The sequence below is a fragment of the Bos taurus genome, chromosome 8, assembly GCF_002263795.3.
Source record: "Bos taurus isolate L1 Dominette 01449 registration number 42190680 breed Hereford chromosome 8, ARS-UCD2.0, whole genome shotgun sequence".
Taxonomy (NCBI): domain Eukaryota; kingdom Metazoa; phylum Chordata; class Mammalia; order Artiodactyla; family Bovidae; genus Bos; species Bos taurus.
Genome location: NC_037335.1, coordinates 45,585,562 through 45,602,192, shown reverse-complemented (window position 1 = coordinate 45,602,192; position 16,631 = coordinate 45,585,562). Strand labels below are relative to the sequence as shown.

At 47.9% G+C, this 16,631-nt stretch overlaps 1 protein-coding gene across 5 annotated transcripts in view; it reads left to right on the top strand.

Annotated features, from left to right (window-relative positions):
* The window catches only part of APBA1 (amyloid beta precursor protein binding family A member 1), a 237,291-nt gene that overhangs the window by 211,724 nt on the left and 8,936 nt on the right, over nt 1-16,631 (top strand). For 4 of the 5 annotated variants that reach the window (XM_005210013.5, XM_005210012.5, NM_001205814.2 and 1 more), the window contains 3 exons: nt 729-914; nt 4,440-4,619; nt 7,095-7,307. In XM_005210013.5, coding sequence (XP_005210070.1) covers nt 729-914; nt 4,440-4,619; nt 7,095-7,307 — 579 coding nt within the window. Of the gene's footprint in view, nt 1-728; nt 915-4,439; nt 4,620-7,094; nt 7,308-16,464; nt 16,549-16,631 lie in introns of all 5 variants that reach the window. The other variant, XM_059889084.1, reaches the window with a different exon arrangement.

The following is a 16,631-nucleotide window of genomic DNA, read 5'->3' as shown; positions in this document are numbered from 1 at the left end:
GTTAGGGAGGGACTTGGTAAGGAAGGTTGGGGCTGTTAAAGATCAAAGGGAAAAACAAGCCACAGATATTGTTTGTTAATAATTCTCACAAACCTTTGTCAGAAGATTCATGAATTTAAACAGATTAGCCTTTGAAGAAATTTTGTTTAAAACCACACATACACACATAAACAAAACACAGTAGTTGCATGCAGATTTTTTATTTTTTTAGCTTCCCCACCAGGGGTTTCCCAGGTGGCCCTAATGGTAAAGAACCCACCTGCCAGTGAAGGAAACGCAAGAGATGCTGGTCCAGTCCCTGGGTCAGGAAGACCCCCTGGAGGAGGGCATGGCAACCCACTCCAGTATTCTTGCCTAGAAAATCCCATGGACAGAGGATCCTGGTGGGCACTATTGTCCAAAGGGTTGCGAAGAGTCAGGCATGACTGAAGCGACTTAGCACGCACCCACAGAGATTCTACTGGTTGTAAAATGATTTAAATTCCTTTTCACATACCACAGACCACTGCCTGCTCTGGGTTATCACCAGTCAAGGGAACTGCTTCCAGGCCTGGATAGGTACATGTAAATTTGCCAACACAGTGTTGGCAGTGAGCCCCAGAGCACCTCCACCCACTCCCACACCCGCAGCACATGTGGGCTGCGCTTGGCTACACTGTGGGTGCAGACTCCCTCTTGGGTCTTAGATGATACTCTGGACTCACCAGCCTCTCCCATCTCCCCTCCAGGAAACGATGATGGACCACCCTCTGAGGACCATTTCCTACATCGCAGATATCGGGAACATAGTTGTGCTGATGGCCCGCAGGCGGATGCCCCGCTCCAACTCCCAGGAGAATGTGGAAGCCTCCCACCCATCCCAGGACGGAAAAAGGCAGTACAAGATGATCTGCCATGTCTTCGAGTCTGAAGATGTAAGGGTGGCCTCCTCTCATCTCCTTCCCCGTAATCTGATCTGAGCTGCCCTTGGGTAAACGGGTTCCCTCTAGTTCTCAGAGCCTTAATGATAGGTGAGACAAATACTTATTGAGCACTTACTATGTGTCAAGCCCTGTTTTAGTGCTGGGGATATGAGGCTGAGTAAAACAGACAAGGTACTTCTCTTGAAGGTTGTAGAGAGACAGAAAATGAATAGATAAATATACATAATATAACGTTAGGCAGAGGAATGTTTAATCAGGAAAAACTAGGTCAAGGGATAGAGGGGCAGGGGCTGTTTCAGGTAGGGCAATGATCAGAGTCCTTTCAAAAGTCGCATTGGAGCCGAACCTGAGTAGAGTTGAGAGTGAGGAAAGAACAGGTGCAGAGGCCCTGAGACAGGCCTGCTGACGGAGTATGGGGAAAGGCAAGGAGACAAGCCACTGGAGGGCTGTGCAGGACTGCCCTTCCCTAACAGGAAAGTTGGCGTCCCTGCCCCTCCGCACCACATGGCATGAGCATCAGCCCCCAGCTCCTTCGCAAACCCAACTGCTCTTCTAGTCACAAAGCCAGGGATTCCTGATACCCATCTCTCCACATGATAAAGTCAGCAGAGGAAGCTAATTTAAAACAAAGGTGGGGCTCCTTCTTCCCTTCAGCCTTCTTCTCCAGTTGTCCCTAGAATTGCTGGTGAGGCCACCGAGCTTCAAGCTATTTCAGCACCATCCTTTTCCCAAAGCTCAACAGGCCTTGGCAGCTCCCTCCAGGCCGGGGCCATAGCCCCGCAATGGTTTCAAACTGCAGAGCCTGCCCGGAGATAGCCAGGTCAGTGCCATTGACTGAGATAAATTTTCCTCCTGCCGCAGTGAAACAAGCTGTCTTTCATATATTGAGCAGAGAGACCTTATCTACTTAAAGAAAATTGCCGCCCGTAGCCTTGTCTCCTTAAAAGGGGCTGTTTTTCTGCCAGAGAGTATTCATTGAGCCTCAGTAAATGGCCTACCTCTAAGAAGTTAGAAGTCAGAGGCAGTTCTCCAGGGAAGCGGAGCCCTCGTGGCTGTAGCCTCAGACAGGAGGAGATGCTTACATGTTTGTACCAACTTTTACTTGTCTGGTTCTCAGCCCCAGAGACAGGTTGCTGAGAAGACAGAGCTTGAAGCACCTGTCCTGGCCGTTCTGTCCACTTTTCCTGCGAAACTGAGACCAAACTTGCAAACTGGGAGAAGTTTCTTGTAAAGCTCCCACAGAGTAACACTTAGAACATTGTTTCATGTGTCCTGCAGGCCTGCAAAAAGATGGCATTAGCTCTGCTTACCAGACATGAGGTCCCGGTTCAACCCTCAGCCACCTCTCCAGGCTTGGTGCTCCTAAAGGAGGACTTTGTCTCCCTTGGGGCTCCTTTGGGTCTGTAGGGGAGACAATGAAGGGGAAGAAGGAAGAAGCAAGAGTGGACCTGGAAATCTTTGCTTCCAAGGCCAGGATAGGAGAGGAGAGCATGGGCTCCAGAGCCGGGAGACCTGGATGTGACTCCCACCTCCACGTACGGGCAGTGCAGCCGCTTAGTTTCTATAGAGCAGGCTGCCACGTGGCTCAGGTAGACCCAGCAGAGATGGGAGTAGTCTGACCTGTCGGCCCGGTGCATCCACTCACAATGGTCGGGAAGTCCACTAACTGCGTTCTCAGACACTTTTTTCAGTTTGTCTGTTCACACGAGCCTCTGATGCCCACAGCGAGGCCTCGGCAGGAGGCAGTGTGGTGGTCCTTGGCATGACATGTGATGTCACCAGACTCTCAGAATGAGAAATGTTAAGCAGCATTTCTTTCCCCCAGGCCAACCATGCAGAAAGTTCTGATATCACTGTTAACTGCTTTCAGCAAAAATGACTGAAGATAGGGAAAGGAGGAATGGAGATGAGAGTTGTGTGTTTGAAACATTGCCCTAGAGCATGTTGTTGTTCTGTGGGTTTTCTACCCCCTGGAATTTGAGAGAGCAGCAGTACCAGGGGCGGGCAGGAGGTTGGCTCTGGAATTAAGCTGCCAGGATTCTCAGCCTCCAACCCCACCCCAACTTAAGCTCTCAACCTCCTTTTCCTCATCTCCCCAGTGCAAACAAGGAAACAATACGTAAAACAGATCCACAGTTTTAAAGTCTAAGAGCTCTGAGAAACAAAGGAGATTTTTGTATTCATGTGGCTGATAAGCTTGCTCTGAGCTGCAATGAGACACTTTATAGGATTTGTCCAGCTTACTATGAATCTCACACATTTTGTTGCAGGAATATTACTGAATGTGTTTAGGAACTTCTCCAACCTCTGGTGGGGTTTTTACACAATGTATGATGTATGCAGTCTGTTACCTTTGTAAAATTTGAACATTTCTGAATTCTGAAACCCTACCCCCAGAGCTTAGGATGAAGGCTTGTGGACCAGTCATACTTACATTATAGACTTGATGTGAATTTATGTGATGCTGTTTATATGGGATGTGATGTGGCACAGGCTTGGTTGCTGCTGGCTCTCCCAAGTTGTGATGTTTATTAATTAATGCAGGGAAAGGTGGTTCAATTCTAGTACAGGAGAAAGATCAACGGAAGCAGAGTTCCCATCCTGTGAGCTATGTGACCCTGAACAGGTTCCTTTGCATCTCTGGGCCTCTTAGCCTCCTCAACTAGAAAATGCAGGGTTGGACTCGATCAGGGTTCTCAATTCTGTTGGACCCAACAGTCCTTTGACATAGCAAATATTTTATAGAGTCCTGCTCATAGATAATATGAATGAAATTCATAGATCATATAATCTCCTTTTCTGAAAAAGTTTTCACAAAATAACCAAAGTATTGCCATAAATGTAATACAAAGGAGAAATAAAAGGAAAGTCAAAATAAAGTTGTTGATAGCTAAAATACAATAGTTGATAGACACATTCGCGCACACACACACATGAAGAACTCCATAGCCAGTGTGCAGAATGACGGAGATAATTTATTGGCAACCCACATCTCACAAACAGCATTGATGCTGATGATTTTCTAAAGTCATGAAGCTTTCTCGTGGTAAAGTGCTGGAGAACACATCTTTTCTCAATTCACATAATAGTTATATTCTTGGAACATTGACTGTGTTTTACAGCCATGCAATAAGTCTTGTGGTTTTATATAAATTAGAGTTGAGTCCTAGACTCAGGTAATTGAGCACAGGTGTTAATATGTACATGAATGTCCAGAGGGGATATCTTAAAATTGTGCAGGATGTAAAGCTCATGTACAGCTCATCCTAGGCAAGACTGTCCTTTGCACAGCAGTAAGTCTAGCATCTCTGACTCCTGTCCACCGAATGCCGGGAGCGCCCTATGATCATTGTCATAGTAAAAAATGTCCCCAGTAATTTTGGAAATGCCCTCTAGAAGGCACCGCTGTGCCATGGAGACCCACTGGGCTAGCCAGTGCCTAGGGCCTGGCAGTCTTCAGGGACCCAGGTTATCTACTGGCAGCACTGGCCTGCTGACCTTGTGTCTCCTCTCCAGGCCCAGCTGATTGCACAGTCCATCGGGCAGGCCTTCAGCGTGGCCTACCAGGAGTTCCTCAGGGCCAATGGGATTAACCCCGAAGATCTCAGCCAGAAGGAGTACAGCGACCTGCTCAATACCCAGGACATGTACAACGACGACCTCATCCACTTCTCCAAGTCGGAAAACTGCAAAGATGCAAGTACCTCCCTGAACCTGTTCCCCAGACTGGGCCGGCTGGGCCTGCCCACTGAGGAGGGGAAGGCAGGGTGCTGGGGTGGAACATGGTGTTCACAGGACGTTGCGGAGCGCTCAGCCCCGTCTCTGGCTCCCCTCATGTGTGGCCCAGGTTCTTAAAGACTTCAGCTGAGGGCCGTGGCCAGCGTGGCAGGGTGTCCTCTGCCCGCTGTGATCCACAGCTGACTTTGGGGATGGGTTCCAGAAGCAGACAGGACCTAAACCCTGTCTTTACAAGCTCCCGGTCTAGGAAAGGACACATTTATAACAGGGAGGATCTTAAATGATGATGCTCGGTGGGCACTATTCAGAGACAGCTGTGCCTGGCAGAGTGGAGCTGGTCCCAGCTCTCTGGGGTCAGATGAGGGGTGCTGGGCTCCCCCTGGGACCGAGCTCTGCAGGAACAGCTAGAGGAAAGCAGGGCCATCTGACCTGCTCTGGGGTCTGGGTATTCTCTGAAAAGTGTAGAGTGCAGAGGGCTGGGCCCCAGTAACAGAAGCATGAGGTTTCACACACTCAGGAATCATCTGGGGAGCCACGGATGAGGCACTGAGGCTGGACTGTGTATATGAGAGGATGCAAGGCCTGGGTCAGAACTGGCAGGCCTGAGAGTCCAGCCAAGGTGAGAGGCCTGGACTTTATTCCCTAGACGTGGGCCAGTGATCTTTTAATTCACTCATGGTTGCTAGGTGTCCTAGGTTCCCTGGAAGCAAAGCCTGAGATGGGAATTCTGGTTCAAGGGGTCTGTGGGGAGGTGGGGGCAGGGTACACTCAGGAAACAGTGAGTGTGGGCACAAGGGTGGTGGGGTGGCCTCGCTGGGGATGAGCATCCTCTGATCCAAATGGAAGCACTGGGTCACACATCACAGGACTGTCTTGTCCCACCTGGAGCCAAAAGAGCTGGTAGGCCTGTGCCCAGCGCTCATCAGTCATTGGCAGTGAGGTCAGACAGAGGTAGGTGAGTGTGCTTGTGCTCAGAGTTCCCCACACTGGGGGCTTCCACAGCAGAAATGCATTGTATTCCAGTTCTGGAGGTTGGAGGCCTGAGATCAAGGTGTCTTCAGGCTTGGTTCCTCCTAGGGACTGTGAGGGGGAAGACCTATCCCAGGCCTCTCACTCGCTTGTAGATAGATGGTCACCTTCTCCCCACTCTGTCTTCACTCTGCACATGTCTCTGTGGCCACATTTCCCCTTTTTATAAAGATACTAATCATATTGAGCTAGGACCCACCCTAATCATTTTTATTTTAACTTGATTGCCTATTAAAAGGCCCTGTCTCCAAACAAGTTCATATTTGGAGGTACTAAGAGTTAGGACTACAATGTATGAATTTGGAGGGTGGAGGGGTACACGATTCAACTCCTAGTAGGTGGTGACTGCCATGTGGCTTAGGGCAGTTCTCCAGGAAAGGGGCCAGTTGTGAGCGGCAGCAACAGCAGGGCGGAGGACACCAGCCCATGAAGGGACGTTGTCAGGCCCCAGCAGCCCCCACTCCAGTATGAGTTTGAGCATGTGTGGATCTGTAAATGTGAAGAAATGAATACACACATACTATCTGTTGGTTGCTTCCAAGAAGCATCTTACCTGTCTATGGTGTGTCTGCCTTATCAAACTGAACATATCTGAAACCAGCTCCCGGCTTCTCTGCCCAGCTGGGGAAAGCCACAGTAATGACGCATATCTAGGGCCAGTGTTTTTGCACTTCCAACCTTTTTCTTTTTCTTAACTTTTTTGTTGCAGAGAAGTGTTTCTATAATGCATGTTTATTTTTAACTCAAAAATCTTAAATGTTGGAGGGAATTTATGAGGCACTGTGAAATGGGGGATCTGTGGTAGAATCCGAAAGCTGTTCTGGAAACCATAAGATCCCGCCAAAGTCCCCACCTACAGTCTCTTTTGCCCTTCACTGGGGACTACAGGAAAAACAAAACAAAATATGACACCCCTCGTGGTTGTAGTACCAAGGCAGGTACAAGTGCTGAGTCTGACTTGTACAAGTCCGACTCTTTGCGACCCTGTGGACTGTATCCTGCCAGGATCCTTTGTCCATAGGATTTTCCAGGCAAGAATACTGGAGTGGGTAGCCACTCCTATTCCAGGGGATCTTCCTCACTCAGGGATTGAACCTGCATCTCTTCAATCTCCTGCATTGGCAGGTGGATTCTTTACCACTGAGCCACTGGGAAGCCCCAAGGCAGGATGGCTTTTACGGAGTAAGAATTACAAAAAAGGGGTATGTGCCTGCATGACATCATTTCTTACCAACTCCAGATGCCGTGGAATACAGAGAGGACAGCATTCGTCTGGGTTGGAGTCATCAGGGAAGTGTCTGTCATGTTTCATCAGGACAGGAACAGGGGAAATGCCTTGACTTCTCTCTCTACCCTGGATGGTTGCTGATTCAGCCTTTCTAAGTGTTATGTTTCTCCTTTCAGGTCTTCATAGAGAAGCAGAAAGGGGAAATCCTAGGTGTGGTGATTGTGGAGTCTGGCTGGGGATCCATCTTGCCGACTGTGATCATAGCCAACATGATGCACGGAGGCCCAGCAGAGAAGTCAGGAAAGCTGAATATTGGGGACCAGATCATGTCCATCAACGGCACCAGCCTGGTGGGCCTGCCTCTGTCGACCTGCCAGAGCATCATTAAGGTAACCAGAGATGGGAAAAGTCCAATGCCATTGTAGACCCAAGATGACATTAAGTCATTGAACGTATTCTGAGTACCAGACACTAAGGAGGACACAAATACAAAAGGCATGAACTTGCATTTGGGCTGTTTTTGCTCTGTACAGAATCCTCCCTGAAGCTGTTTTTTCAGTGATGATATATTTAGCTCACATAACACCACTGACTAACACCATGCCCATTGCAGACATCACTAATCAATCACAGCACTATCTCCCACTAAGACTCGGCCTCAACAGAATTTTCCTCAGCTCAGTAATCAAGACACTCACATAGAGTCAGCTAGGTGTGCCTGAGGTGACTTGCCATCCCTATCACAAGTCAAGGAAATGCTTCAGATGCCAGAGCACTGTCCTCCACTGTGACCCAGGTGAGTGAGTGCTCCCCAGAGCCTGCATGACATGATGCTCACGTGCCAAGTGGAAGGAAGGAAACTGGTACTATCTGTGTACACCTTCTACAACCTGAACATAATTATTTCTTGTTCAACCTGAATTGATGCTCTTTCATAAGACTGAGAAGAGCTACTTAAAGGAAAATTGAATATGAGTATTTAAGGGGAAGAAATTAGATTTTCTTAGAAACAAAGCATGCAAGTATAGTTCTCTTGAGCACATTGGAATTTTCTGATTGCATGGCCAATAGGAACAAGAATATTTTCCCTCCACTGCAATATCTGGAGACCCTACTGGCTCTGTAGCGAGCACTGTGGTATAGGCACACTGGGATCCTATGACTTTCTTTGGTTCCTTGGGGTTTCCTGAAAGACTGTAAACTAGAACATAGCTCTGTGTGTGAGTATGAGAGAGAATAAATATGAATTCATGTAATAGTTATTCTAAGCAGGAGAAAATCACAAGAGACGATATCCTTGGCCAAGGGGCCTCGGGTGGAGGAAAGGTCAAGGTAAGTGTATAGGACAGCTTGTTTTTTCCTTTTTTAATGTTATACAGGAATTTGTCTCTTTTTGCCTGCTTTTTAATCAATATTTTTATTGATGTATAGTTGATTTACAATGTGTTAATTTCTGCTGTAAAGTGATTCAGTTATACATATATATACATTCTTTATTGTGTATTCTTTTCCATTATGGTTTATCATAGGATACTGAATTATAGTTCTCTGTGCTAGACAGTAGGACCTGCTGTTTCTCCATTCTATGTCTAAAAGCTTACATCTACTAACCCCAGCCTCCCACTTCATCCCTCTCCCCACTCCCTCCACCTTGGCAACCACCAGTCTAGTCTGTTTTCGTGTTTCTGTTTCATGGATAGGTTTATTTCTGTCATATTTTAGAGGTACATATAAGTGATGCCATATGGTATTTGTTTCTCCTTTTGACTGACTTCACTTAGTATGATAATCTCAAGTTGCTTCCATGTTGCTGCAGATGGCATTATTGTGTTCTCTTTTATGGCTGAGTGCTATGCTATTGTATATGTGAAGCACATCTCCTTCATCCATTCATCTGTGCACAGACATTTAGGATGCTTCCATGCCTTGTCTGCTGTGAATAGTGCTGCTGTGAACACAGGGCTGCATGTATCTTTTTGAATTATAGTTTTGTCTGGATATGTGCCCAGGAGTAGGATTGTTGGATCATATGGTAATTTTATTTTTAGTGTTCTGAGGAACCTCCATACTGTTTTCCATGGTGGCTGCACCAACTTATATTTTCACCAGCAGTGTAGAAGGGTTCTGTTTTCTCTAAACCTTCTCAGCATTTGTTTTTTATAGACTTCTTAATGAGGGTCATCCTGACTGGAGTGAGGTGGTACCTCATTGTAGTTTTGATTTGCATTTCTCTAATAATTAGCAATGTTGAGCATCTTTTCATGTGCCTATTGACCATCTGTATTTCTTTGGAGAAATGTCTATTTAGGTTTTCTGCCCATTTTTCAGTTGGGGTTTTTTGTTGTTGAGTTGTATGAGCTGTTTGTATAGTTTGGATTTTAAGCCCTTCTTGGTTGCCTTGTCTGCAAATATCTTCTCCCAGTCTGATGGTTGTCTTTTCATTTTGTTTTGCCTGTTTGTTTTTAGTGAAACAAACTCATAATCACACCCAGAAAGAGCCATCTTTGGCCTCATTTCTTTTTGTTATATCTTACACTTAAATTTTACCTTTTGCTTAACGTACATTAAAGATAAGATTAAAGAACCTACTTTAAAACATGCATATTCATTCAGACATGTTTAACTGGGCTTCTGTTAGGCTGAGCTGAACTGTGGAGGAGCCAGAATGAAAGTATGCATCTGGGGGATAATTATCATTGAAAGGGTTTAGTGAACCCTCATGGCAACATAGAGCTGAGATGCTAAGAGCGTTTAGAGTAGATTGGTGGTGGTGGGATCTTGGTGGATATTGAAGGAGGGGTAAGACCCAGGTGGATACCAGAAGGAAACTGGCCTTTGGGAGTTTCTCCTGGAATTGACGGACAGTGGACTAGGATTGTGGTGGGGAGAGAGAGGTTTGAGCCAGCCTGGGAAGGCTGACTTGATGGTGTGATCATGTGGAAAAGCCAGGGAGGGCCAGGATTAGAAAGAGAGGACCCACCTCTGGCTTCTCACTCACACGTGCCAAGGTTCACACATGCACTTTCACACCAGAAGCAAGTTAACACCTGTGCATGTGTGTGAACCGCTGAGGGGCCCCGAGAATCAGAGTTGTATTAGACACTGTCTGCATCCCAAGGAGCTTGGCCTCATTGGGGAGGAGTGAATGAAAGGACTGATACTAGCAGTGACTGAGTGCTGTGCACCGAGACCATTCTAGAATGTGTACGTTCACTTGAAAAACCCTACAGTGGCCTCCTGGAGGGTAGGTACCATTGTGCAAGCTAGGAAACAGGCATAGAAGATGATGTAATCATTCAAGTTCATACAGCATGTCAGTAGTGAAGCCAGGTTGCTCAGCCACCCTGATATCATTCCAGCAGCATCTATGGTCAGACCCTAGGGAAGTTGTTCTCAGCTTGGAGGATCTTGACCTCTGTGGGGGACATTGGGCAGTGTCTGAAGACAGTTTGGGTCATCACCACTAGGGAGGAGGAGATGCTGGCATCCAGTGGGTAGAGGTCAGTTGTTGTTCAGTCGCTCAGTTGTGTCCGACTCTTTGCAACCCCATGGACTGCAGCACACCAGGCCTCCCTGTCCATCACCAACTCCCAGAGCTTGCTCAAAGTCATGTCCATCGAGTCGGTGATGCCATCCAACCATCTCATCCTCTGTCGTCCCCTTCTCCTCCTGCCCTCAGTCTTTCCCAGCATCAGGGTCTTTTCCGATGAGTCAGCTCTTTGCATCAGGTGGCCAAAGTATTGGAGCTTCAGCATCAGTCCTTGCAATGAATATTCAGGGTTGACTTCCTTTAGGACTGGTTTGATCTCCTTGCTGTCCAAGGGACTCCCCTAAGGTCAGGGATGCTACCAAATGTCCTGCAATACACAGGATGAGCCACCCAACTAAGGAACACCCACACAGCCCAGTGTCTGTAGGTTGAGAAAGCCTTTGCCTTGGGAGATAGTTCAGTGTGGGAGAGAAAGAGAGGTTGGTGAGGGAAGGTGGGGGTTAATCTGTACCTGGTTTGGGGAAAGGTTTGGGGAGGAGGAGCCAGAAGAGGGGATAACTTGAGGTGGGGCTGGGGCCCGGGTGGCTTCCTAAGGACTGTGGGGCTATATACCTGAGCCTATTACACACCAGCCAGGCAGCACCCAGCCCTTGGCACTGGCCACCTTCCTTCCTCTTCATAAACAGTAGCCCACGAGGGAGGGCAGTGGCAAACATCCAGTTCATAGATAAGTCATCAGCTACTCAGAAGGTGCAGACATGTCCGGGACCCCCTCCACCCCTCGCTGCCTCTGCACGAAGGAGGCAGACAGGGTGAGGCTGTGAGACCCGTGAGGCCCGCGCTGCCTTCCCGTGATGCCACCCGGGGACTGGCCTGCCGTCTCGTGCATCACACAGCGAGGTGGAGACAGACCAGTGCAAGATTCATTGTCTGAGCAGTTTCCTAAGGGCAAAAGGTTTGTTTGCACACGTAGCTGACCTTTGATGTCTATAAATGGAGTCTCTGTGGAATTGGAAAATTAAAAGGCCATGTGGTGATGAAGAGAGATGTAACTGATGAAGATGGAAAGGAGGAAAGACAGCACCTTTGTGGCCACCCTTGGCAGAGAAGTACTTTAGCAGGCAGGCCCAGCTAGGATGGCGCTGCAGGATGCACAACCTTGTCAAGTGGAAAAATGTGAGTGGCCCAACCACATCCCCCTCTCCCCACTCCCACCCTGAGAATTTTCCCACTGATTTCAGCTAAAATTACCAGCATGGGATGAAGCTCTTTCATGGCTTATATTCTTGTTTTTATCTAAAAACATCTGTCTCTTGCCTGCACCTGAGCAGATGCTCACATTGCCCCACCTCACCCTCTAGGCCACTGCAGGGGACCATTCTGGGCTTCTTCAAGGCTTCGCGTTAGTATTACTTGTTTCAGTGCTGTGTCTGTGTTGCGATGAATTTAATGAGCAGCTCTCATCCTGGTAAATCAGTGCTTTGCAAACTCTGATTTGAATCACTCAGGGATCTTGTTAAACTATAGGTTCTGAAACAGTGGGTCTGGGATAGGATTCTGCATTTTCAGTAAACTCCTGGGTGATGACTTGGCCAGCCTTGGACTTTGAGAAACAAGAGTCTGAAGCTGAGTGTTCTGCATCTTGGCACTGTAATGCGTGTTGGCCTTTTCTCTCCCTGGTTACAGCGAACAGAGTACATTTCTAGAATAGATTACAGGTATTGAATTGTTTTACTTTCTTCCCTAGCTCTTATTTTTCCTGTCATAATTCCTAAAGCATAATTAGTGGTAGGCAAGTGTGTTAGCACACCACCTCTTCACACCCTCACCTCCACGGTCCTGCCCTTCAGATTTGTTTTCTTTTTGAAAGTAGAGCACCGCTTTCTTACCTTCAACAGGATCATCACAGGTCTGCTTTCCTGTTGCTATGGAGACCATTCTGACTTCACTTTTCCCGTCCCCTCTTCCCTACTCTTACCCTCCCACCATATTCCTTAATTTGCTGCACCATTCCGCTGTTGTCATGGGGATGAAATGACCATTTATTTAAATTGGCACCTCCAATAAAAGGGCAGCTGAGAAATCCACGTTAGTGAAACCCAACTTGGAGCATAGATGAGGAACAGCAGAGCACGTGCGTGTGTGGTCTGCCTGTTTCAATTGCTCTCTGAGCTTCATCTTGCAGCAAGTATCCCAAGTCTAGATCAAGGGACACATCAGCATCCTAAAATCAGTTCACAGAAAAGGAAAGAGCCTACTGGACCTACGTGAACTTTTTAGGTAACATGGAGAACCCAGAGTCCTTCTCTTGCTTTTCAGGAGCTCTCCAAGGTTTTCCTGTACCGCACAGGCACACCTGAGCCACCCCAGTGATTCACAGGGTTAAACACTTAAAGCAGGCAGCTTTGTCTGGAGGGTTGTTTCTGACAGTGTGCTCCTCGTCTTCAGCATTCTTTGCTCTGGTCTCTGGGAGGTGTGATGAGGAGACAGAGGGAGGGGACTCTGACTGCCCTGTTTTCAGCATTCTTTGCTCTTGTTTTCCACACCCTCCTGGTCTCTGGGTGGGGGTTGGGGAGTTGTGACGAGGAGACAGAAGGAAGGGACTCTGGCTGCCCTGCCTGTGCCCACAGCCCTCCCCTGAGCTCACCACGGCCCAGCTCCATGAACTCCCAGCACCTGGTGTCTTGGCACATTGCAGGTGATCTGTAAGTACTGACTGACTGGGTGAGAAAGAAGAAGCACTCAAGGGGGAGAGAATACATGTACAAATGGTATCTGAGCAACACCCCCAGAAGAGAAGCTGATTTGTAATGTTAGAAATAGCTGTTTCTAAGCACGATGGTTGAGATGTGGTGTTGTCAGCAGATGCATTTAGGAAAGAATAAAAATGCATGACAAGAGCCAAAATTGTCACAACTAGAGATGGAAGAGCCCTTAGTGGGTGTCAGCCTTTGTTTTGAAGACATGGAGACTGAGATAGGAGGAGGTAGAACAGAGGGCCTAAGACCCCCTGGGCTGTGGTGGTGGAAACACAGGTCTGCTGCCACAGCAGAGGCCTCTTCATCAGGTCCCTCTGGTCACACTGTCGGGCAGAATTCCAGCACATGTCCCCCTGGGCACAGGTGACGGGACCGGCTGTTGTGCGGGAGGAAGGCCTGGATCTGCACAGATTGCCCCTATTCCAGCAGAATCACCTCAGCTTATTCTGTTGCTCCTGATTGAAAACCTTTCTGGAACCAGAGGAGCCTCCTAGAGCTGTTCTAGAAACCACAGAGAGATGCTGGTGACAGCTCCTGCGATGCACACACACCACCGCAAGCCAAATCCCAGCCACAGGGAGCTCCAGTCCCACAGAAAACAGCAACTCAGGGCCCTGAGGATGCAGCTGGGCGTGGGGAGTTAAGCCAAACCCCTCACAATGCACATGTGAGAGGACGACCTGGAACCCCCAAAGGGAGCAGGAGCCCTGAGGAACTCTCACCCTAGGTAGGAAAGTAAAATCATAGCGCCATGCAAAGCTGGGGGCACAGGGTCATTCTTCAGTCACTCTCCCTAGCTTCTCTGTTGAGCAGGCCTTATTCATGAATAACACTCAGCATCCAGTTGTCTAAGTGGCGGATCATTGAGTAGAATATGCACTGAGTTTAAATACAAACACACATGGGATGTTGTCTTGCTGTGGGTGAACTTGGGTGAGTTGTGGAACCTCAGTTTCCTCTTCTGATTATGGGCATAATCAGAGCTGCTGGTTCGTCAAGGAGATTAAAGGAGACAGCTCCTGCGACTCTCCAGGTCAGTGCCTGGCAGGAGTCAGTGTGCAATGACAGGTGGTTCGGCTGGTTTCGTCATCAGGGTAGGTTTTGATGGTCAGTGACCTTGGGGTGCTCTCACACATGGGGGTGTGCCGGGGACCAGCCCCGGCTGATCCAGGGAATTCGAAGCGGGGACGGCGTCGGCGAGGATCAGGAAACAATTGCTTAATTAAACGTTAATTAAGGATATAAAGAGTAATAGAATGAGGATAGCTCAGTGAGGAAATTCAGTGGAGAAAAGAGGCTGAATAATTCAGCCAGAAGGTAAGAGAAAGAACGACATGGTGAGACCAAGTTTTGGTGAACAAGGCCTGCACTTTATTTTCCAAAGTAGTTTTTATACCTTAAGTTATGCATAGAGGATAATGGGGGAAGGGGTAGAGTCAGGCAGCAAGCCAGGCTTTCTTCCTGCAAACTTATCATATGCAAAAGCTTAGGTGATTTGCATCATCTTCTGGCCCGGAGGCCTGTTAACATTTTAAGACCTTTTCTTCAGAAAACTTATTTTTCTCTAAAGGTGATTGGTCAGGAGCCACCCTCCAAAAGCATTAGATAAAGTTGCATTCCTACAGAGCAAAGGTGTGGTGGGCTATAACAAGAAAAAGAATTAACTCAAGGGTCCCAGGTTACAAACATTAAAGCTACTACTTACACCAATTATATTAATCAATACACTGCCAGGGACACAGCAGGTAAGGGATATGGAGACTTAGCAGCAAACATTGGCCCAACAAGTGAAAATCCCTTCACCAATACAATTTCTAATCAATCTTTTAACTACTCAAAAGAATCTGTGTTTAGACAGTTTAGAACATCTCCTGCCTCTCACAGATGGGAGGCTCTGAACAATCACATGTGGCCGGAAAAACCTATTCAGGCAGGCTAGAGGATTTCCAAAGGAGTTTGTAGGTTAAACACTGTCACACCCAGGAATTATTAACTGGAGCTGTAAGCTAACTCTTTTTTCAGAGAGGTAGTGGGGGACAGCCCCCCGTAAAGTCAGAGGTGTAGATGAAAGCACAAAGCAGAAAGTAGGCAGACTCTGGTTTTGGGGGTAGATTGCTCGAGCATTTCCAGGGAGACTCCTGAGGCTTGATCCCGCCTTTGCGTATGCCAAGCCTCCTTCCTCATGACCTTTGCCAGGGGCGGAGCTCGCTCCCCGCAGGGGTGGCTGCTGACTGGGCACCAGGCCAACCAGTTGTCACCCTCCCTGTGGTGTGGCTAGTCCATGCTCTCGCAGAGCACACTGGCCACTGGTCTTGAGTAGAAAACTGACGGCTGAGATCATCCCTGAGCGCAGGTGAGTTTGTTGTTCTGCAGTGGCGATTTATAGCCGTTTCTCAAAATTGAGTGGATCCCCCAGGAAATGTGTGTCCCGTCCCTGGGAAGACTTGTTAACACATAGGTTGTTGGGCCCCACCCCTGGAGTTTCTGATTCTGTAGTTCTGGCTGGAGGCCACACTCGGCAGGTTTTTTATTGAGGTAGGACTGATTTGTAATCCTGTGTTAGTTTTAGGTGTGCAGCGCAGTGATGCATTTTATTTATATACATATATATTCCTTTTTGTATTCTTTTCCCTTGTAGCTCATTAAAAAATACTGGGTTTGGTTCCCTGTGCTATATAGTAAGCCCTTGTTGATTATCTGTTTTCTATATAGTAGTGTGTACATGTTGGAGAAGGCAATGGCACCCCACTCCAGTACTCTTGCCTGGAAAATCCCATGGACGGAGGAGCCTGGTAGGCTGCAGTCCATGGGGTTGCTAAGAGTCAGACACGACTGAGCAACTTCGCTTTGACTTTTCACTTTCATGCATTGGAGAAGGAAATGGCAACCCACTCCAGTGTTCTTGCCTGGAGAATCCCAGGGATGGGGGAGCCTAGTGGGCTGCCGTCTATGGGGTTGCACAGGGTTGGACACAACTGAAGCGACTTAGCAGTGTGTATATGTTAATCCCATCCTCCTTATTTATCCCTCCCCGACCCTGCATTTCTAACAATAGTAGCTGATGATGCTGGGGCTGCTGTGTGGGGACCCCCCTTTGAGAACCTGTTGGCCAAGCACAAGAAAGCCAGATAACTAGAGGCCAAAAAACCCCCTATCCATCCCTTAGTCTAAAGCATATCTTCATTTCTTAGAAGCAAAAGGAGTGTGGGTTACTCCTGCCACTCAGAGGGGCAGGTCACACTCTTGCCACAAATTCTGTTGGCACTGAAATCATCTAACACCAGTTTCACCTCTCAGCTTGGCAGGATGCTTGTGAGGAAGGCAGAGACCTGAGCAGAGCCTCCGTCACCCTAATGCTGACCCCACTGAGCTTCGGACAAGGCAGGTGTAATGTCCATGTTTGTGTCCTCATCTATAAAAACCTGAAGTAGGAGTCCTGACCTCCCGCAGAGAGAGTGTCTGCA